At 40.0% G+C, this 21,650-nt stretch overlaps 2 protein-coding genes across 2 annotated transcripts; both read right to left on the bottom strand.

Moving 5' to 3' along the window:
• Positions 1 to 160: 160 nt before the first annotated feature.
• vps51 (VPS51 subunit of GARP complex) lies at positions 161 to 6,317 on the bottom strand. Its single transcript, XM_084374166.1, has 11 exons — positions 5,871 to 6,317; positions 4,901 to 5,030; positions 4,671 to 4,817; positions 4,365 to 4,584; positions 3,333 to 4,248; positions 2,923 to 3,138; positions 2,726 to 2,809; positions 2,492 to 2,626; positions 2,266 to 2,387; positions 1,286 to 1,373; positions 161 to 1,197 (listed from the first exon to the last, which is right to left on the bottom strand). The coding sequence occupies exons 1-11, from the start codon at positions 6,045 to 6,047 to the stop codon at positions 937 to 939; spliced, it is 2,496 nt and encodes an 831-aa protein (XP_084230292.1). The 5' UTR covers positions 6,048 to 6,317; the 3' UTR covers positions 161 to 936.
• A 954-nt stretch (positions 6,318 to 7,271) lies between these two features.
• Positions 7,272 to 19,397, bottom strand: frmd8 (FERM domain containing 8). Its single transcript, XM_084372758.1, has 11 exons — positions 19,032 to 19,397; positions 17,685 to 17,782; positions 17,311 to 17,478; positions 16,873 to 16,974; positions 14,512 to 14,570; positions 14,126 to 14,292; positions 12,046 to 12,261; positions 11,790 to 11,913; positions 11,471 to 11,620; positions 10,628 to 10,856; positions 7,272 to 10,543 (listed from the first exon to the last, which is right to left on the bottom strand). The coding sequence occupies exons 2-11, from the start codon at positions 17,773 to 17,775 to the stop codon at positions 10,431 to 10,433; spliced, it is 1,419 nt and encodes a 472-aa protein (XP_084228884.1). The 5' UTR covers positions 17,776 to 17,782; positions 19,032 to 19,397; the 3' UTR covers positions 7,272 to 10,430.
• Positions 19,398 to 21,650: the final 2,253 nt, after the last annotated feature.

Below are 21,650 nucleotides of genomic sequence, written 5' to 3'. Positions count from 1 at the left end.
ATCAGGTGGCGACAGTCGCATGCATGCTACCAGGAGGACTGGCTGGCAGATGTTGTGAAATACACCTGAATTGTTTAGTTAAATGTAATTTTAACTGTATTCATGCTATATTCTTTTAAATTAGACTTGTTTTGTGAAAGAAGAACACACATTTTGAATCTCACATTCATACACTTTTATTGTAGACGTTTAAATCATTCCTAAACATACTGTTTATCTGTGGCAGACATGCACAGGAAACAGACAATCAGCAAACTAGAAGGCAAAAGAGAGCATATATCTGCTGTAGTTACTTTAGTGTTATGGATTACATAATCAGATTACATTCAGATTGCAAATTATTCAGCAAAAGACCCATCAAAGGATTTATTAATACATGAGATTTCCACAGGACACAACTTTTCTCACTCAGATTCTGTATTCACATTAAAAACGTTTCCTTCAAGGGGGACAAGTGCTTAAAAAGTTTAGCTTGAATCGTGGATAATTCAATTTGTATCTATCTTTAATAAGATAAAGGAGATGAGAGCGTGTTTCTCTTCTCATATTTTAATATTAAACCCAAGTACCGGAGGCTCATGTGTACTTTGTTTTGCAAGTGCCTGGAATGTAAAGAGGTCTCACGTCCAAATTGTACGATTTATTCGTTTTTTTATAGTAACATAAGTGCTCTTCCTATGCCCCAACACAAGAAAACATACTTAATGCAGAGAGTTTCATCATTTTGTCATTGAGGACTGAAATCATTATATTGAGACAGCCACAAATATTTATAAGCATTTTACAGTATGATTTGAATCTAGACCAATAAATTTAACATTAAACAGTAATTATGTGACAGAAAGAGTGTTTTAATTTGGATGCATGACTCCAGTGTATTTGTATTTGTGATATGGTGTTTGGAGCACACTAGCTGACGGTGCTGCACTTTGAGCTTTAGCCTCGCTCACAGATGACCTCGATCACACTCTGCTCCATCGGGGAAGGATCCAGGCAGCGGTGGGCGGAGCTCCCCACTATCTCATCCAGCAGGAAGTGCACGAGGTTCTCATCGGAGACAAAGCGCCACAGGTACATCTGCAGGTAGTGGCAGTCCACCTGGATCTGCTGCAGCCCGTAACGGCCGAAGGTGCGCAGGCGGACGCACTCCAGGAATGTCTTTAAACTGATTTTGATGATTCCTGTCATCACAGAGACCTGGGACAGCAGAGAGGTGCGTGAGTGAGTGAGTGTACTGTATGTAACAGATGACTTTCACCGAAGTCAGACGAAAACCTGCACTCACCTTGTTGAACTCCACTGAGCTGAAGATGTCAATCCTCTCAGAAAACAGCTTGTGTATGTTGCTCAGTAGATTAGTATCCATGGGAGCACTGCAGGCACACAGAAGAGAAATCATTCAAGTGAATCCACAATTAAAACAATGACCTTATTCTTATAATTAAAGTCAACAGCTGCCTCTCCTGCAGTGGAAGCGAATGAGGCAATACAGATTAGCAGCATGTGTCTGGTTGTATGCCTGTCACACACAGCAGGCTTGTTCGAGATGAACTGCGCCTCGGCTGGAAACCAGACAAGCAGCAGTGGGGTTAGTGAGACGAAAAGGCTGATTTCCAGCAGACTTCTGTCTGTAAAGTGAGTCACAGACACGCTCAGGTCCTGGTAGATCTGTTTTCAACGTATTCAAATGTTATCAGACCATATTTTAGTTCGTATGCAGTCTCCAACTGTTTTAATTATGACACTGTAGAAAATGATATACAGGCAATCTGTTTCTATTCATGGATCAACATCCATTTTACATTAATCAGCTTCATAGTAGGTTGCTGCTGTATATAAATCTGCTGATAAATAAATTAAAAACATTAATAGTCAAACATGGAGAAAAGAAATACAAGACAAAAGCTTTAATGATTGATCAGTCAGAAGTTTTTGTGATGCTTTATACTTCAATAATTAAATCAGTCCAATGTTTGTATACAATAGACAACTATTTTATATCGTATGCAGTTTATAAGAATGTATTTTGTCTCTTATTTACTATATTTCACCATCAGCCACACAACATGTATTCTGATTTCTAACGATTTGAAACCAAACTAAACAATTAAAATCTCTCAAGACTTGTTCCTTCTATCCTTGACACAGTCTGATGTGATGTAATTATATAATAGAATGCCGTCATTAAACCAAACAAACCCAATACCGATAGAGAGAGCAGCACTTTGTTTCATCACGTCTCTGGTCTATTTGTATCTGATTTACCTTGGAGTGTAGCTGGCAGCATAGCGGGCTTGCTGCCTCGAGCTGCTGTAAACAGAAAAAGTCCTTTTGCTGGAGTCACTGCTGTGTGCTTTCCTCACACCTTCTTCATACAGAAGACCAACCTACGGAGGAGCAAAGAGAATTCATAAGGCAGCCTACTCATACATGCTGATGAAAGCATAATGAGTGAACATGAGGACAAAATGCAGATAATGCAAACTGTCACCTGCACATCGATGGAGGTGGTGTCCTCTACCACTCTCTTCATCACAGCACGGACGTTCCGTGGCTCGATGGTGTTCACCCAGTCTCGTGTTTCCACGCTCTTTCTCAACATTTGGGAGATAATCAGACCCTGAACCTGCAAAAACGCACAAGTAGAAGATGTTTCCTGCATTGATGTCTCCGTTTTCCCTCAGTGAGAAAAGTAACTCAGTGTCTGTTGAAGATGAAAACTTACCTTTACATAATGGTTCAGTAGTTTCTGTGCTGCCTCCCTGGCTTCAGCACATAAAGTTGTGACGGGTGTTACTGGACTGTGATGCTGAGAAAATACAAAAAGTTGGATATGTTCAGCAGTGAAATTTATTAAATACTGTATTTTTAAAGTGATCTTCTGTGCTTTCTGCTGCATTCATAAGGTGACGTGCCATTTACCTGCGCAAGGAACTGCTCATCTGTGAGAGTGAGTATGTAGGAGATAGTTGAAGTTTCATAGTCCAAGCAGAGGCGAGAGAGCAGCAGCAGAAGGGCCGGAGGAGTCGAGCCTCCCTTGTCTCCCGCGCTCTCACAGAACTGGCGAGAGGACTGGCACACAAACTTTATGAAGCTCACCACCAGACTCTCACGCACACCCTGACTGCAGAATTCACCCTACAAGAAGAAGACAGACAGAAACAGCTATCACTCTCACTGTGCAGAAACAAACTAGAAGATGACAAATGCACAGGATGTCACAAATTAAAGGAATCGTTCATACAATTATGAATGATATACATGATTTAATCACTTCCTGACTTTGGGGGGAAAACTGTTAATTTACTGCCAAATAAACAAAATCTATTCACCTTGAAGTACGGCTTGTTGGAGAAAGTAATGTCCTTAGCTGTGAAAAGATGCACAGATGCGAGCACCGACTTAATCTGATTGAGAATAGAGGCGGACAGGGAGGAGAGCAGCTCAGGCAGGCTGGTCGGAGCATCTCTACCAGAGGCTGCCCCCCCTAGAAGACCTCCACCTCCAGCCACTGAGGCGCTGGCCACAGAGAGCCGAGGTGTGGCCAAGGCCTGCCTCACATCTGTCAAGCTGTCCATGTAGAAGCTCTGCAGGGCGGAGAGGTACTGCTTGACTCGCTCTGTTGCCGCCCGGATCACAATCCCCGTCCCCTGGTTCGGCACAGCGGAGCCTGGCAGCAGCTTGGCCACAGCCTGAAGTCTGCGGTGGAAGCGGTCGAGTGCGCGGACCAGGAGGGAGTTATCTGCGACCCCTTTTTCCTCTTGTATCCTCCGCTCCACGAGCGAGAAATACCGAGCAGCAAGATCGTCCACAAAGGCGTGCAACTTCCCGTTTGCCATCTGAGGAATATTTTTGGATGCTAGCTCGCCTTTCTGAGCATGGTTGATAAAAAGTTCCTGATAGGATGTGATGACTAAACATAAGCTGCTGACAAATTCGTTGCAGCCTCTATCAATGAATTCCAGGATGTCAGTGTTTGAGGAGGGAGACGGTACGGCGCTTGTTTTAGGGGAGGCAGCAGTTGGAGATCCAGGGGCTGCAGCAGATGACGAGCTGCGTACCAAAGCATCTTTCGCGGCCAAGGTAGAGGGGTACGGTCTTATCTCTGCTTCCAGACCCTGGAGGTCCGACTCCAGTCGAGACCGCGCATGGCTCAGGAATTTATCACAGAGCTCTTCTGCCGGCTCATCCAGCTGTAGCAGCAGCTCCACACACTCGGATAAATCTTTGGCACTTGAGCCACCATCCCTGTAAGACAACAACAAAACAGGTAGAAATAGATGAGCTAGAGGAAATGTAAAAATCAGACACAAATAAATCTCTCACAGTGTCTCCAATCTGATTTTAGGTTGAGCGATTCCCACCTGAACTTCTGTCGAAGCTCCTGTGCCAGCTTGTCCATGATGGCGTGACAGTCATCCTGAATCCCCTTGAAGGAGGGCAGGTGGCTGTACTGCTGCAGCACACAGCGGGCACGGCGGTGTGATCTCACCGCCTGAGCGTAGGCCTGCAGCTCCAGACACTTGTTTAATCTAGCAGGCAGTTCAAACAGAAACTGCAGCTTCCTCAACAGAGTGTGAACGCCTGAAATTAAACATGCAGAGACAAAAATGTCAAAAACAATAACCACCATGAAGTCCCACACAACAAACTGCCTGTTTAAGTCTCACCTGAGAGTTTTGTGATCTGTGCGTGCTGGTCTTGAAGAGTACCACTGATGCTAGCGCTGAACTCAGTGATTGCTGCCATGTTGGCAGACAGGCAGTCCATCTCATCCTCCATCTTTTTGAAGTCGTTCTTCATCTTTCTTATAGTGTCTGGAAAAAAACATGGAAGGATGGGTGAACTATCCAGATCAGCACAATTCCACCAAACAGCATTGACTGAGACGCTCCCTCACCTGTAGCAGATATGAACTTGTTGTAGTTCTCATACACCAGGGTCTGCATGTCACTGTCCAAAGAGCGGATCTGCTTGACCATGCAGGTCTCCTGGTCCATCAGCTCCGCAAGAGAGCACTCCCTTCTGAGCTGCAATTGGACACAAAAAACACAACTGTCACCAGGTCAAATGACACACTGTTGAGTATAACTTTTCATAAAGCAGCTTTCTTCTGATTAGATATTTTGTCAATGAAATCTGTAAATTGTGTCGCTGTGTTCTGTATACACAACATCTATTGCATGTCTGTCCATCCTGGGGGAGGGATCCCTAATCTGTGGCTCTTCATGAGGTTTCCTCCATCTTTTATTCCCCTGTTAAAAGTTTTTTTTATTATTATTTGGGAAGTTTTTCCCAAATTTGGTCGAATTGAGGGTCTGTGGACGGAGGATGCCATTCACTGTACCTACTGCAAAGCCTACTGAGGCAACGTGATTGTGATCATATACATAAAATTGATTTAATTTGATTCAAGCAGTGTTAAATTATTATCTACTGCCAGTAAAAATGTGTACATTCAGTCAATACCAAGTTATTGAGTGTTTACTGGTGATTTATTGTGGACAAAATTCCCTTTCACTAGTTGAAGCAGAAGTGGTTAATGCATGCACTGTGTAGTAATAAAAATGAATTATATTCCCACTAAGTTTTGTGTTTTTTTTAAGTCTTTATTCATCCCAGAAACTGAAATGTACTTCAATTCAAATATTGTCATATTTTTCCTCTACCAGATTACAGCCAAAGGCAGTAATGTAGGTGTAATTTACATCCTAACAACAGTATATACTGGGCCTGTGGTTTAGCAGCTCAGGTATCACTGATACTGACAGCAGCGTTAATAGCATATCTCACAGTACAGAGGCCGTCATGTGAGCTGTGTCACTGTGGAAACAGGTAAGACAGACAACATGTCAGCAGTGGTCTCTCACCTTGTTGAGGAACAGCTCGGGGTCGAAATGCGGCCCGTTGATGTCGCAGGGATCCAGGGACTCCGGCTGCTCCTCGGCCTTTCCTTCCTCGTTCAGGCCGTAGTAGAGCTTCAGCATGCCGTGCACCCTCCGCCTCCTGCCGTCCGCCGACACCGGGCCGCCAGCCTCATCGTCCATACTGCACACCGGCCAGCTGAGAAACGAACTGATACAATGACGATAAACAAGGATGACGAGCGTCCAACTGGCAGGAGAAAACTGACAACAGCTGCCTGGAAACGTTAACCTCTTGCTCCAAAGTCACTGGTATTCAAATGGCTTAGCCGTGTACTTTTATTAAGAAGGCTTTCTAAGATAGTTAAGGGGAAACTGCTCTTTTTTCCCCCAATAACACAGGCAGCTAGCTTGACAACGTTACTATTTCCGGGTTTGCAGCCTATTGGTGCTACGTCGCCAAAGAGTGTGTGTAGTCAAGATAAGTGACTACTCACACATGTGAGGAATGCTGTAGGTCTTACAGAGAGCCCGGAAGTGTGCCACTGCGCATGTCATTGTGCTAAACAGCGATTAACTGAGCACTTGTCAAAGGTGCACGAGAAAGATCCTCATTGGCATTTATTTTATGGCTAAACAAACTAAATAAACAAATTCTCTTTGTTTACATTTACTGGTCAAGGATTCAAAATCAGACAAAAGAATATACAGTATATTGACTCATGAACAATACAGTAACAGTGGAAAAATATCCTATTTTTAGTAGGGGTGTCGCAATATACTAGTATTGGTAATAACCGGGATATTAAAGAAATGAGATATCGATATGTTGACAATACACACATGATAATGTCGTAGAGATAATCCAGTGCAGGTGTTAGGCCTTGTGGATCTTTTCTTTTTCACTTCCATCTGGTAGCCTTTTCACAATTCATTAAGTGCTATTGTTCCCTTTTGTACAGTTATGGTTACAGACTCTCTCTCCACCCCCCTACACTCATTTTGAGTGTAATTTATGTTGAAGATAGTGATAATATCGTTATCGTGAATATGTGTGGTCGTGATAATCGTGTAGTGAAAATCTGATATTGTGACAGCCCTAATTCATAGTATACAAAATAGCTTATAAGTGCATTTAAAACCATTTCCATAGATGTAATCACAAAGCCACCGTTTACGTATACATTTACAGTGTTAGGTCATTGATACTAGCTTTTGCTTTTTCTACTTTTAGTACATGCATCTAGGTAAAATGTTACAGGAGGATGAAGAAGTGAGGCCAACATCCAAAAAAAAGTAGGGATATTGTGTAAAACATAAATTAAACACAATCTGATAATGTTTGATTCAGAATCAGTGTTGTAATATAAATCTACAGTTTATAAGTTCTTAGTCCAGAGAAATGGGCACACTTTGCATCTGTTTATTAAAAAAAGCATCAGACATATCATAATGAAGGCAGAAGGAACCACAATACACTGTTCAACAGCAGCCCAGTGTTGTTATCCAGTATATCAATACACTCACATCAGCTAGGAAAGGTGAAATGCATGGTCTACTTAAAAATGTGGGAAATATATTACAAAACACAATTCAGTATTTTTAAACCATAGCGATAACAGAAAATGTCCATTCCTGGTTCATAAAACAGTCATTCAGATGCCAACTCAGTACAAACAAAAAGGCACTTAATGCTTCTATAAAGTGATTGCTTGATCAGATAATGCTTAAAATGACCTATTTCTTCACTTCATTGTGTACAAACACTGACGAGTATATGAAAATGAAAGTAAAAATATTCTCTCGTAAAAGCTAACAAACGATACAAAAACATCTGCAGATGTACAAGATTTATAAACAGTGTCTTAATATTAATAGTGCAGTATCACATGATGTGTAGTCTGTCGGAATGGCTATTCTACAATGTGACATGCATAGTGTAAGTTAGCAACAATATATTGGACTGCTGCTGTGGTTAGGTTACAGACTGTAGCTGACGTATAACAAGTCAAAGCATAGAAAGGTAAAAACATTCTGCATGCTCAGGAGAGTCAGGAAGAATATACATAATGCCACCACATCTCAGGTCAGGACATACGTTCAAGTGGAAGGCAGTTTTAGAAAGATGTATACCTTCTTTCATGGCTATTAGTGAGGTGAGCTTGTTTGTTTAATGTACAGCACAGACAGAAAACTGCCCGTATCAGCATTAAGGTGAAGTTCAGAGAGACGTCGTGTTGTGGACACTGACGTCTGTCTCGGTTGTTAAGGTAGCATACTGTGCTGCAGCATGATAGACAGGATTGCTTTGGTGTACAGACTGAGATTCAAACAGCAGTTCTCGATTAGTTCGGCTTTAGCATATACACAGAGCACATTGTCGCTAACCAGTGAAAACCATTTATCTCAGAATTTGGTGATTTTTGATTATGCAGATGAACTGAAGCATTGAAAAATCCAGTGTGTAGGTTTTAGGGGCATTTAGTGGTAAGGTTGCAGACGTAACTAGCTAAACACCCCTCTTCTCACCCTCCCCCACTAAAAACACACTAAGCCTGGCAGACCCTTTCGAGAGCCAGCTTTTGATTTGTCCGTTCTGGGCTACTGTAGAACCAAAGTGGTGCAACATGTCTGACGCAGAAGAGGATCTGCTCCCTCTAAATGATATAAAAGGCTCACTCTAATGTAACAAAAACACAACAATTCTTCACTTCAGGTGATTACACACAAATGAAAACATAATTGTGTGTATAACTGCCATTTTTGCCAACAAATCCTTCACACTGGACCTTTAATGTTCCTTTATTTGTTGAGAAAATCGTCCTCCTTTTGAAATTAATAACCCATTAAAGATGCACTTTGTAGTTTTGTGGAAACAAATTTAAGATCTTCATTGACAGATTTTTTTATGCCTTAACATACTAAACTTGGAAATAAACAAACTGTTTTATTGAGTTTATTCAGTCATGAAAACAAATAAACTGTTTTACTTTGTTTATATTTGGCGGACCCTGCCACCTTTCTAGTTTCAAACAGTGTCCTGGGGACCTTATTTTCCTCTGAGAACAGCTGGTTTATTCAGTTAAAGAAAACATAATATTAAAAGTGTTTGAATTTCTTCACCAAAAACTACAAAGTGCTCCTTTAAAACTCCCACAGGAGTATTTATGAGTTGTCACAAAGCTGAAAACAGCTGGCAATATAGTGTTATGCATCTTCTTTAAAATGATAATAATAATGAGTGATTGTATTTGTGATCAAAACAATCATTTCACATGCAAGATGCAGACATGTAGGCTGCAGTTTAAATTGATTAGAGTTGTTGATTCAGTAGGTTAAAGTAGTACCAATAACAGGATAATTTTTGTCTTGTTCATGTCAAAAGTTGCACAAGTGCAGTATTGCATCAGTTCAATTTTGAAATTCTGGTCTGACCGAGCAAATGATAAGTCATGTCAAGACCTGTACACGGATATCCGATTTGAAAAAGTTAAACATTGAATTTGACACGCTACCTGGTATGATATGGTACATTAATTGCTTTGGAAGAGAGCTTTTATTAGATTAACTCTTCTATAACTTTGTGTATGGTTTGGCTGTTATTTGCCTCAAATTTGAGAATTGTATTGGTGCAAATCAATTCATGCTCCCCAATGAGGACTTCATACTGAGAATGTGTAACCAAAATGTCGTATTGTTTTACACATTTAGACTATATTAACACCATTTCGCTTTTGCAAATCAAAAAGCGAGCCGTGCCATCTGCACTTTCTTTCCACGACAACCAGCTGCATATATTAGTCATGTCAACATCTTAATAGCATGTACTTACAAGAAACTTCCACATCCCAGACAGTGTGTTGCCATATGGACTCCTTATGATCTGTAACACCAAATGCTAAACTATTCTACCTCTACTTTTCTAAAGTGTCTTTACCCTTTCATGAGAACAAGGCACTGGTAGTTTGAGAAAGCAGAATAGTGGGAACACGCCCTTAGATCGTCCCCTGAAACTGTTTGTCATGCTAACTGTAAAGAGTTTGTGTTAACTCATGCTGTGTTGAGGAGAAGTTACAAAACGTCTAATGTTATATGGGGATATATCGAGGTGTTCTTGATGTTAAACCTCCAATAAAAGTAAAGTAAAAAGAGGTAATGCAGTGGTTATAGTCAAATGAGGTTTAACATTTTTGAGTAATTGCAGTGTACACAGCTCCAGAGAGCTGAAGGAGGGTCAATAAGGTCATGATATATTATACAGTCAATAATGGAGTCACCGTCTGAGGATTTCTCTAAGGCTTGACTAAGACTTACAAATCACCTAACGAATAGCCACTTCAGTCCAACCTTGGAAGCATCGCTGTTAATAGTTTGTTTTTCACATTACTGTACTCTTCTTAATATACACAACTTCAAAAGATAAATATTGTCACTCACACTTAGATCCCTCGCTTGGTCCTTTTCTTGTTCATATATTATCAGTTAAATGTCTCGAGTCTTTAAATCTCAGTGTAAAATGTTCAGGTTTGGTCTTTGAGAGGCGTGGGGCCGAGCTGAGTGGAGAGTTTAACCCTGCTCCAGACTCTCTGTCACTTGCACAGCAGAGTACGAGGGTGCAGACGCCTGTCGGGTGAAGAAGGACGCAGCTCTTTTCGGCTTCAAGCGTTTGATTTCTTTTCCTGGAGACAAATATTTTAAAATTAGTCCAAAATCGTACTCTAGAGATATTATAATGTAAGTGTTAATGCGACCATTAAACTCACCATTGTCCACGTAGCTGATAGTGTTGAGTGAATGGAACCGATTGCACACGACACTGTTCTGCCTGCTCAGCATCCCGCGCCGTCCTCCACGCCCGTTCTTTTTGCTGCCATCTTGTCCCGCAGGCTGCTGAGACTGACTCACCTCACCGTCCATTTCAGCTGCAGCTCCGCCCTCTGACGCAGACTTCAGCTCCACACAGAACTCGATGAACCCACTCATTAGCTCGGCCTGGTCGAGAGGAGGAAAAAAAACAATTATTAAGTCTGATCCTTAGAGGTATACATAATGAAAAACTGGACTTTACTTTTTGATGGTCCATCAGGCTTGGATTAGGGCCTGGTGCGATTATCTATGACTGTCTCTATGTTACATAATAACATCTCTTCACCATCTGTTGGCTCACAGCGTCCTTTTCAACCCAACAATCACTGAGCCAGGATGATAAACATGTGAGCTCAAAAAACTATTCGATTTCAACCCTAAATATCAAGTGTTATGCTCCTCTGAGGACGGCAGGTGCAGTGCGCTCTCTAGAAATAGCTGCGTATCCTTATTTGAAGCAAGACACACATAACAGGACCACATCTGGCACCAAACTCTCCAGCAGCAAGACGTTCTTAAATTGATGTTCAAACTACAGTGGAGATCAACCATGACAGGTATGACTCATAAACAGCCAATCAACACAATCTACTCAAAAGGTCTGAGGCAATTTAAGGCCATGGTATGCTGGTTGATGACACTCCACCATACAGATGTAAATGTATGGTGTTAAAGGGTACCTCCACAAATTTATGACATCTATTTATGAATTTAATTTGCTTTCACAGACATTTACTTACTTGTTTTGAGTAGATCTTTAGCAACTTGTTCACAGGAGTGCCATCTTCCTCTCCGTCGAACTCCAGCCACAGAATGTGCGAGTCCCCCTCCTCCTCTGGGTAGCTGTGGTCCCAGGAAAGCTCACTGAAACGCAGGCCGAGCAACACGTGCTGCAAGGAAACGCGTTCGACAAGAGAAATCAGGATAGATTTCATGAAGAGAAATCACAACTGCGTCTAACATTTCTGCAGAGTGCACGATGATTATACAAGTATACACACGCACAAAGTGAGACACTTAGTGTTGTTGATTTAGAGAGCTGCCAAAACAGCTGCTCACCTTCTCTTTGACATCCATCACATAAACTCCTTCCAGGCAGATGCCAACATTCACAGCTTTGCGTTTTCCCCTTTGAAGAATCCCTTGTGCTGGTTTGTCAATCTCCCCAAGGAAGAAAGCTGACCTGTATGTGTAGTTCAGGTCAAATAAAACCTCATAAATCATAAAGTGATGTAAGGTATGTAAATCAATAGAGGCAAACCTAACTTTGATGGAAAATTATAAAGTATAAATGACTCATTATTCAAGTCCTTACCCATAATAAGGCAGAGTGTGACATGTGTTGAGGTACTGGTGTAGGAGCTGTGTGGGCTCAGGAGAGTCTCCAGCAGATGTGCTGATCTTTTTGTACGCCTCCCAGAGGCTCTGCTCCAGCCCTGCCTGACGGCTCGACTTCCCTCTCAGAGTGGAGAAAAAACCTCCGCTCCCCATTGCAACATGAGCAGGCAGAAAAGAGGACAACTTCTTTTCTCTGTGGAGAGTAGATGAAATCAGTTTAGAGCATCTTATATGTGCAAATCTAGCTCGGTTATATCCGATACATATTTTTTTGTTAACATTTACTGTTTAATCCTTTGCTTTGTTTGCTCTGGCTGTATGATTAAGAGGCACAATCTACCGCATAAGTGCAATCTGCTTGTGTGGGCTACTGTATTCTGTACATTTCTCCTTAAGTCATCTGTTTTCTTCAATGTTGCAGGTTTTGCAAATTTACAGATTATTTTCCTTTCCGCAAACACTTAATTGAAAGATTTTTTTCTTTTCATAATCCTCTCCTCAATTACAACCCTTCACGTCACAATATAAAAAGATCTCTTAAGTGGGACAGCTTCTGTCATAAATGACGTCAACTGATGATTACCTAGAGATCTGATAATCTGCAGCCAGTAATGATAATAAAAAGCAGGATTCCATCAGCAGATACCAAGATTATCAAGTGTTTAACTGTGTTTTTCTCCTCCTCAATGGTCCAACCATGTCATATCCTGAGGATGTGATTCGACTGTATTCAGGACATGTCAATCATCATGTCATTTATGTGTAGAGGACAAACTGTGACCACTTGTGTACTTGGGGATGAAGTCCTAATTCTGTTTGTTTTGATGAAGCGCAGACCTTCAATAGTCTATTTTGGTTTAACAATTATTTAACACCAAGTCAAGGAAGATCTTTTATTTTCAGAATGATGTACAGCAGCTAAAGGGAAGTGGACACATTACAACACTGTCAGCAAACAAAGACTTCCTCTATATATAAATATCTATTTAGAAGTATGTTGATACTGTAGCAACCTGCAATGTGTGTCAAGAGTAACCTAAATAAGAAGAGTGACTACCCTCCTTTGTGCAGTCATATGTAGGTCCTGTGAAGTATCCATAATTCTCAGCCCTTTGATTACAATCAAGTCTTTTTCAAGTCTCTTTGAAAACAGAGACACGCTGCCGACATCATCTCACTCCAATCAGAAATGGTATTTTCTGCATTCTTCCACATACCACTCACAAACTAACAAGCAATTGTAAAACACTGCTGTGGCACAATGAGTGTTCTCATTACATTTAAAATAAAATCAAAGCCCCATCGAACAAAAGGAGCACTGTTGACCTTTTTCACAATGCCTCTAGATTTTCATCAAATTACAACCTGTTGTCGCTGATTGTGCCGCAGTACTCGAAGTACTCTACCAGCTGCCCTTTAGAATATGTGGGTTGAGGGTTGTGAGTTTGGTCATGCAGTTTGTTTTTTTCGGACATTAAGTTGAAGCGAGGCGTCCTCTCATCATTTGACAAAATAATAGCAGGGGTCATTACATACTTCTTTATTTTCTAAAAAGGCGAACAAAAACCAAGACAACTGTGAACTCCACAAAAAGCTTTCTGAGCAAGTGCTGGTGCCAAAGAACAGAAAGTCAAGTAGGATCATGTGGTGACAAAAAAAATGAGATGAAGTGTTAATGATCAACCAGAATAATGGCACAACTGTGTGAATGAACAAGAACAAGTGAATGTGGATATAGATATACCATAATTATATATTAAAAGAACTTTTTTTTCCCCTTCAGTTTCTATTTCAATGATAGATTTGAATGCCAACTTCGGACATCAACTGTAATTTACTTATTTTTCCAAAGGTCCAGAGTACATTAAGTGGAATCAATCCTCTCACGGTAAGAAGATGAATAAGCGTACCTAAAATACTGAACGATTCATTAAAGAGAACTTCAGATTCACCTGTAGTCTTCAAAATTAGAAATCAGAAATTAGAAATGCAAATAAAACCAACATGCAGACTTGATTTTTTTTGTTTTATTTTTTAAACAAACCTTTCTAACTCACCTTATAGTAGTAGTAAATTGTTGGCTGTCAAGATTAGTTCCCTCATCAAGAGCTAGAGACAAGGCTCCGAGACCCGTCCAGTGTTCGGGGTCGCAGGGGTACCGGCCTGTGAGAATGTTGCTTCTGGCCTCCTCGTACAGAAGCCTCAGCACAGCCTCATCCTCTATCTGCTCAGGAGAGAGACAATGACAACAATTATCCAACAGTCATTGGGGGGAAAAAAAAAAAAAGCTTTGAAGGAACAGAAGTTTCAATAATTAACCTAATAATAAAGCCCAATCTGAGTTTAGTGTGCACCACCAGGTTGACTAAACTCTAAGTACCCAATAATTCACTTATATCTAACATTGATGACTGTTCTTACAGAGAATTAAGGTTAATTGTACCTGCAGCTCTTTAGATTTAGGATAAAACACGTTCCGACGAAACTGTAGATATGGTTCATCTGAGGGAAAAGCAGAGAGAGGACAATGACGCGTTAGGGTCAGGCACAATATTGTATTATATACTGTACTGTATTTTCAGTTTGTCCAGTCATCACTGGATGAGAAAGCTGTGGTAGCCCCCTCCAACCCACTCTGTTGCAACTCATCATCCTGTACTGTAAGTGGAAGCTCCACCAACTCACAAAACATAACGACATTCAAGGGATTATGCAATACTGATGACAAACGGTGATACCTTTCTTTTTTTTTTTATGTTAAGCTGTCACTGTTGTGTGTTTTTTTTTTTTTGGCAATGCACTTGGCAGCAGTAATGCCAGGACCTGACACACCACAGACAATCAAGTGTGGGCTGTTTTACTTTGACTGTAAGCGATGACAAATAACACCAGACTTTGAGTCAGTGCCTGACACCTCATTTACAACTTATAAAAATTGTGTTACATTTCACCAGAAGTCCTGTAGGGCTTTGGCTTTCACATACTTGTGTGTTATCTCAGTTTTGTCTTCTCCCAATTAACAGAAAGTTGAATATTTCCCCACATTCATCAGACACATCCAGCATTCCTTCATCAGTTCTGTAATATATAGTGTACTGTATAACCCATTGTAAATCATTGCATCATGAGAGTTGCTGTTATCCTCGATAACGACACCCTAAGGAGTTGAAAATATGAATCGTTATTCCTCATAATCATAAAATGTGAGCATTGATGTTTATGATCATACTGGGAGAGCTTTAAAACTGCTCTCATATGACACTGTAACATTATGTGTTTATAGCATCCCTATTAATGCATTATGCATGCATCTGAATAGATTACATATCTGTAACACTTAACAGATAGGAGATCCATGTAAATTGCAGCACACTGAGGATAGGTTCACCATTTTCCATAGTCTTCTTCATACAAATTCTGTTTTGTGTGAGCTGTGGTGGAGGGATAGTATCACAAAGAGACAAATATTATCTTTGAAAGGCCTGTATTAGCTTCAGATGAACTTGATGATACATTTTTATACAGAATGAGGACTGTGGATTTTGTCACCTTTCAGTTCACATTAGGAGGGAGGCTTTCACAGTCAGTGTGAACAGGAGGAACAATTACAACATAATCATAAAAATAGTTTGATTGCACACAAAAGCATGTGAGTTTTGTTTTAAAACAGACTTGAAACTTACTCTCTGTAAGTGGTTTCTCTTTGTGTTATTTGATTTTCGAGGTGTTTCAGCCTCTACTTTACTTTACTTGTTCTGTCATGGGGGTTTATTGCTTACAATGCAAACTCCCTCTTTAACTTTTATTTATTCCTCACTAACTTGACAGCACTTTAACCTTTATTTACCCCGAGTAAGCTACTAAGCACCAGCAATTTATATGAAAGCTGTAAATCCACAGGGAACAGCTGCAGAGAACTGCTTGTGCTTGGCTATAGACACACATGCTGTTGAGAAACCAGGTTACTGAGAGGGGGAGGGAATCACAGAATGCATTTACTGTGTTCACACTATGATAAACTGACATTTACACACAGCTTGGAAGTAATCATGTTTCTCTCTTACACAACACTGTATATTTTAACCAAAGCTGGCATTTAGTAGTTTACAAGTGAAAGTGGATAAAGTTTATCATGGCGCAGACTGAAGAGGATGAAGACTTTGTTTCATTGTTTTTTGTTGGAGTTTTTCATTTGAGGGCGACAAGAAGGGACAGTAGTCATAGAGCCTTACTTGATTTAACTGTATAATCATTTTTTACAAATAATCTACTGTTCAGCTGTGATAGTTGATCTACAGTATAGAGATTTGTTTTTTTCAGTTGACACACAACAAACAATCTCTCTTTTCATTGCTTTGCACTGCTGTTGCCGCCCACGTGTCTCTTGTAAGAAATCTGTAAGTGGATACATGGTCAAGAATTTGTTGTATAAAACAAGGCCTCTAATCCTCACCTCGATGAAAATAAACCGGATTGTTAACCATCATTAATAAATTATACATTTATAGTTAATTAATCTTTTATTAATAGTTATTTTACTGTTGACAACTAATTAAATGCTTTATAAACCATTTATTAAGCAGTTGTAAAAGGTTGATAAACATCCTTTGCAACTTCACAATAAACAATTGTTAAATAAATGGTTTATAAAACATTTTGTTATTTGTTAACAACTATTAACTAAAGTTTAATCAACTGTAAATGTACCATTTATTAAAGATAGTTATTATTAAGTGTTACCACCATGCTTCTTGTTCAGCAGACTTCTAAATAAATGTATACTAATAGCATACTAAACTCTCACCTTGTGATATGTCTTCCTCTGAGGCCTCAGTGAAGCGATACAGCAGATCTTGCCACTGCCGGCACAGTTTGTATGGTTGATGCCTTGCCTTTAACTGCAAATCTGAGGAATAACAAGAAAGCAAATGTGAGTGAGATGTGTTTGTTTTATTCTGCTTACATCAAAGTACAGTCGAGGTAATATTGCCACTCCAAGGAAAAACCACAAAGTTAAATTTTAAACTAAATTATTCATGCTGTAACAGTTGAATACATACGTTAAACATAGTGTACAGAATCTGTTTGTATCTTTTAATTCCTAATTTAGATAGTACAGTTATGTACAGTATAAAGGCTATATCACTTAAGCTTGTTCAGACAACTGGACACATAGCCTGCCCAGATAAAGGGTTGCAGCATTTACAGTACTTGTGTAAAAACACTGGGGAAAAGGTCTTACCGAGCAGTGGAGAACAAAGCCAGAGGGTGAAGGCATCCTGTGCAGACTCAGGAATATTAAGAGCCTCACGAACACTGCGGCTCAACTCCTGCACATTGACACTGCCAAGTCCTTCAACTGTTAGGTGAACTGCGCTCTCACCAAACAGGTATATAAGCACATCTTGAGCTGTCAGAACACACAAATAAACAAAATGAAAAGAATTATCAAAAATATTACAAAGACGAGTAAGCCAAGAGAAACAACGCCACTTCAAAATCGAAAACTTTCTTTAAAGTTAGTTTGCTACAAAAACAAATAATGCACATTAGGAAACACTGAGGAGTTATTTTGTCCTCCATGTTGTGTACTTGTTATCATTTGCTGCACCGTACCACGGGAAAGTGTCGCAGAGGAAGCAACACTTCCTCTTTGTGAGTGGTCATCTGATGAATCTGGATGGAAACTGCAGTCATCTCCTTCCATCTCTAATCTGAAACACAGTGAACAAACACAAAATCAGCCACAATACACAATAACATAACACATCCTGTACTGTATTTTACAACATATTTTAACAGTCAGAAAAAGTCTGTGCATCTGGACTGGAAAAGTAGACCAGAGCAGTATTAATATGTACTATGGGTGAAAAACATCAAGAAGTTAACAGATATTTCACATGGGAACTCCGAATATGTAAGGTGTAAGTCCCCATCTACTGTTTAGGAGAACGCTGCAACGCCGTTTTGCTTTAAAGCTCCAGCTCAGTATGGGGGTGAACTCATCCTTTTAACTATAACAGCACAGCTGCAGCTCCCTTCTTATTGAGCCATGCAGAATGTATCCTACATGTGTGATGGGATCAGACACCTACAGTATTGTGCTATTTCTTCACCTAAGAACTTCATGATTTCCTATAATCCAATCTACAGTATGTACAACTGGCTAACCAGAGTGGCCTATGACAGGGTGCATGTCTGTGTGTGGTGCTCATGATAACATTAGCCTAATATACCTTGAAATAAAGAGTTAATAACTGCTTCAGAGATGACTAGACAGTTACTACCAATATTATTATCCTCACTGGCATATGCAACCTCATCCACATCCTTTAGTCATGCTTCTATAAACAGGTAATCAGGCTAATTTAGCCCCTGTCTCCATATGCACCAGCGCCACTATGTGGTATCAGACTGGAAAAGACCCTGTGCAACCAGAACATCCCAATCGACTCCTGTTGACCTCACCCTGCTGAACCAGAGCTGTCGCTTGGCCCCAGCATGTCACTGTTATTCAGTCAAGTTTATATACTAATAGGGTTTAAATAATGATAGACTAACATTTTAGAGGAGGCAAATACAGAGACGTAAGGGCAATAACGCGAGGCCCGTGGGACAAGGGCTAACTAGCTAGCTACCCAAGTTGTCCTATACATGCCCAAACAAACGCAAACAATGGTTGTAGCTAACATGCCAGGGAACTATTCAACGCCACTTAATTGCATATGGTTAGCTAAAGGGCAAGACAAGCGACCATGCTAGCTACAGCCGCGTAGCTACAGAGTGTCACTAAACGTAATTACGAAACTTTAAGACACAATAATACATTTCCAGACATCGACTGACAACGAGTTTGTCGCTCAAGTGGTTTGTTAGCTAACTTAATTAACCTTTTGGTGTTTGCCCAACAGCCTAACTGTTCATAACAAGTGAGGGAACAAAATGTGTCTGGTGTCCACCTACCTGCCAGATGTGGTAGATTTCCCTCCACTTGCAGCCAATTCTCTGGATGTGATCCTGTTAATTCTGTAAATACTGTAGCTAAATACATCAGCTAGTCAATGTTTCGTTGTCATTTCCCTGGCTACGGCTAGCCAGTTGTCTAAAACTAGCTTTCCGGGCAGCTGCAACAGTTAGAGTGTGTGACCCGAGGATGATTCGCTCACTTTGAACGACTCTTTACTGGGCGTGACAGCCACTCGGGAATATTTGAAACACCACTTTTAAACGAGGTGTTTATGAATAAGGTGGCAATTGACAACAGCTAAGAGCAAATCATCCAACGTGTTCGTCGCGAGGTCGTTTGAAATTACGATGACAGACAGGCTTTGTACGTTATGAACGCCCCTTCACGGGACGGGTTCAAAATGGTCGGATCCTAAGAACGAGTCCAAGAATGATTCGAATATGTGAGAGCGCGTCGTCCTCGCGCCACGTGACCAATACGTCATCGCATCTGTAAGTGCTCAGACAGCAGATTCATTTTATTTATCTGCTCTGGAGGCTGTTGTTGATAGTTTGCAGCTAAATGTAAACCACTTTTTTTTTATTATTAGAATTTCAATGTCAAATTGTAGATAAAGGGACTCCTTGTCTGCCTCACAGTCGAATAACAAAAGTTAATACACTACAATTTAGTCAGTTGAGAATGTGGCAGTGCTCAAAGCCAGTGGATTAGGTGTTGTTGTGCCATAATTACGTCCTTGTTATTATTATAATGCTCTCCGGGTGAACAGAAATACCCATTAAGTCTAATACACTCAATTAAAGCAACATGCAGGGGTTGTTGTCAGCTACACAGCCTCATAAGTGACCATGAACCAGCCTGTCCTGGTAACATACTCAACAAAAACTATACACCAACCTTCACAAAAGTAAAAGTCATTACATGGTTGTGACCTACAGTGGGGCTGACATTGCTTGATTTGTCTTATTCGATGATTCTATATAACAATTTAAGGGTTTGTACCCTGCCACCATATCGAAATATATACTGTAATGGTCAAGTGTGTTATATAGTTTCATATATATATAGTCATAGTTTAAACCTACAGTCCTGAATGACCCACACTGTTATACAGTATACCCAACTGAAAAGATGGAAATATTGGACATCTAGTGGTGAGATTAAACAGTACACCTACAAAATAAAAGGATATAGCATGAATAACAGCTGTTATAAACCAGGGAATCAAAAAATAACAAATATTATTGACATGTATAGATTGGAGCTTATGTAATAATACACTGGAAGCCCCTGAGATTTTTACTGAATCTAGAACCATATAGAGAACTGAAGTGGACCCCTGCCCATCGGACCTTATTTCAGACATTTTGCACAGAAAAGGTACTAGAAAAGGTGAAAATCACAATAAATCTGGCTATATTGACAACTGCAGTTATGTGAAAGGAGAGTTTGTTAGTTCTGCAAGCATGATTATATACAAGAGCAGCTCTACAATGTTTGTTACAGGTTTTGGTGACCGTTCAATGAGATGACATCACTAATTAATTTATAATAATGTATTTTCACAGTCTTATATTTCTTTAGTTTTACGACAAACTGCAAGTTTCTCAAGATCAAAAATTATCTTTTAAATTGACAAACATCATATGTGTAACTCATGTCACAATACGATTGAATCAAAACATCATTTGTCGTTCTCCATTCACTACCAAGCAAAGATTTTCTGAAATAAGGTCCCATGGAGCAAACTGGCGTGACTTTGGTTCTCTTTATGTTCAGTTCTAGGTCTACAATGGTGTGCTTCTGTTTTTTTAGTCAGAATAGGTCAAGAAAATCACTCAAGACGTAGCTGTGTTTTTAAAAGGACCTTTAATAAAACTATTCACATGGGTTGACATTACAAATGGATTTCAAAGATGAACCAATCTTTTGTTTCTGGTGTAAAATAAATGTCTTTTTTATCTGGGGACAGGGGTGAAGAATATAAATTCATCACTTTGTGTTTAGTATTTCATTATTTATAGTTTTATAAGCAGACAAAGCCTCGGCATAGTATCTCTGCATCTTATATCCACCTGACGCAGGTGTCTAACTGCAAGGGCAGCAAGTTGAGTATTAACAAATTGGATTAAAAGCTTTCACAAAGGTGTTAGAACAAAGGACACACTTGATGGCTTTCACGGCATTACTGACATAGATTAATCAATCTTCATAATCCTATTCCTTTCACTGACAGGCAGAAGAGAGGTTTGGGGAAGTTAGCCATTTTGGGTGCCTGTTATGGAGGGTGACACCTGACATGCTAAGTACAGTATTAGTACGTCTGCATGTAAGAAGAAGCAATAAGTCACTCCACTCCAATTAGTAAATTCAAACTTTAATAAGTCAAATGTTATATTATGTCACAGTGCTGTTGTGCAGCAGAGCATTGTGTCTCATGTCTCTCTATAGTCAGCTTTACATTCATGTTTTTGTAAGACCAAAAAAAAAAAAAAAAAAAAATTGTGTACACTGCCTCATGAATTACTTTTACCCACTGATCAATTGTTGATTGTTTATTGCTTTGGACAAAGGCTCATGAGAATGCAAGTAGTGATTGCGCGTTTTTTGTAGAA

Source organism: Pagrus pagrus (assembly GCF_965226575.1).
Source record: "Pagrus pagrus genome assembly, chromosome: 14".
NCBI classification, from domain to species: domain Eukaryota; kingdom Metazoa; phylum Chordata; class Actinopteri; order Spariformes; family Sparidae; genus Pagrus; species Pagrus pagrus.
The sequence above is the reverse complement of the archived record's forward strand: the minus strand, read 5'-3'. Positions and strand labels throughout refer to the sequence as shown.

Bases quoted from the DNA above. Each gene is read 5' to 3' on its own strand.
- vps51 (XM_084374166.1), bottom strand. From the start codon at position 6,047: ATGGACGATGAGGCTGGCGGCCCGGTGTCGGCGGACGGCAGGAGGCGG. The intron at 5,031-5,870 runs GTGAGAGACCAC...GTCCAATTGCAG, and splicing joins CCGAGCTGTTCCTCAACAAG to CTCAGAAGGGAGTGCTCTCT. The intron at 2,627-2,725 runs GTAAGTTTTCAT...GCGTTTTTGCAG, and splicing joins TACTGAACCATTATGTAAAG to GTTCAGGGTCTGATTATCTC.
- frmd8 (XM_084372758.1), bottom strand. From the start codon at position 17,775: ATGGAAGGAGATGACTGCAGTTTCCATCCAGATTCATCAGATGACCAC. The intron at 14,571-16,872 runs GTGAGAGTTTAG...CTTTTCCCTCAG, and splicing joins AGAGGAAGACATATCACAAG to ATGAACCATATCTACAGTTT. The intron at 10,544-10,627 runs GTGAGTTTAATG...ATTTGTCTCCAG, and splicing joins TATCAGCTACGTGGACAATG to GAAAAGAAATCAAACGCTTG.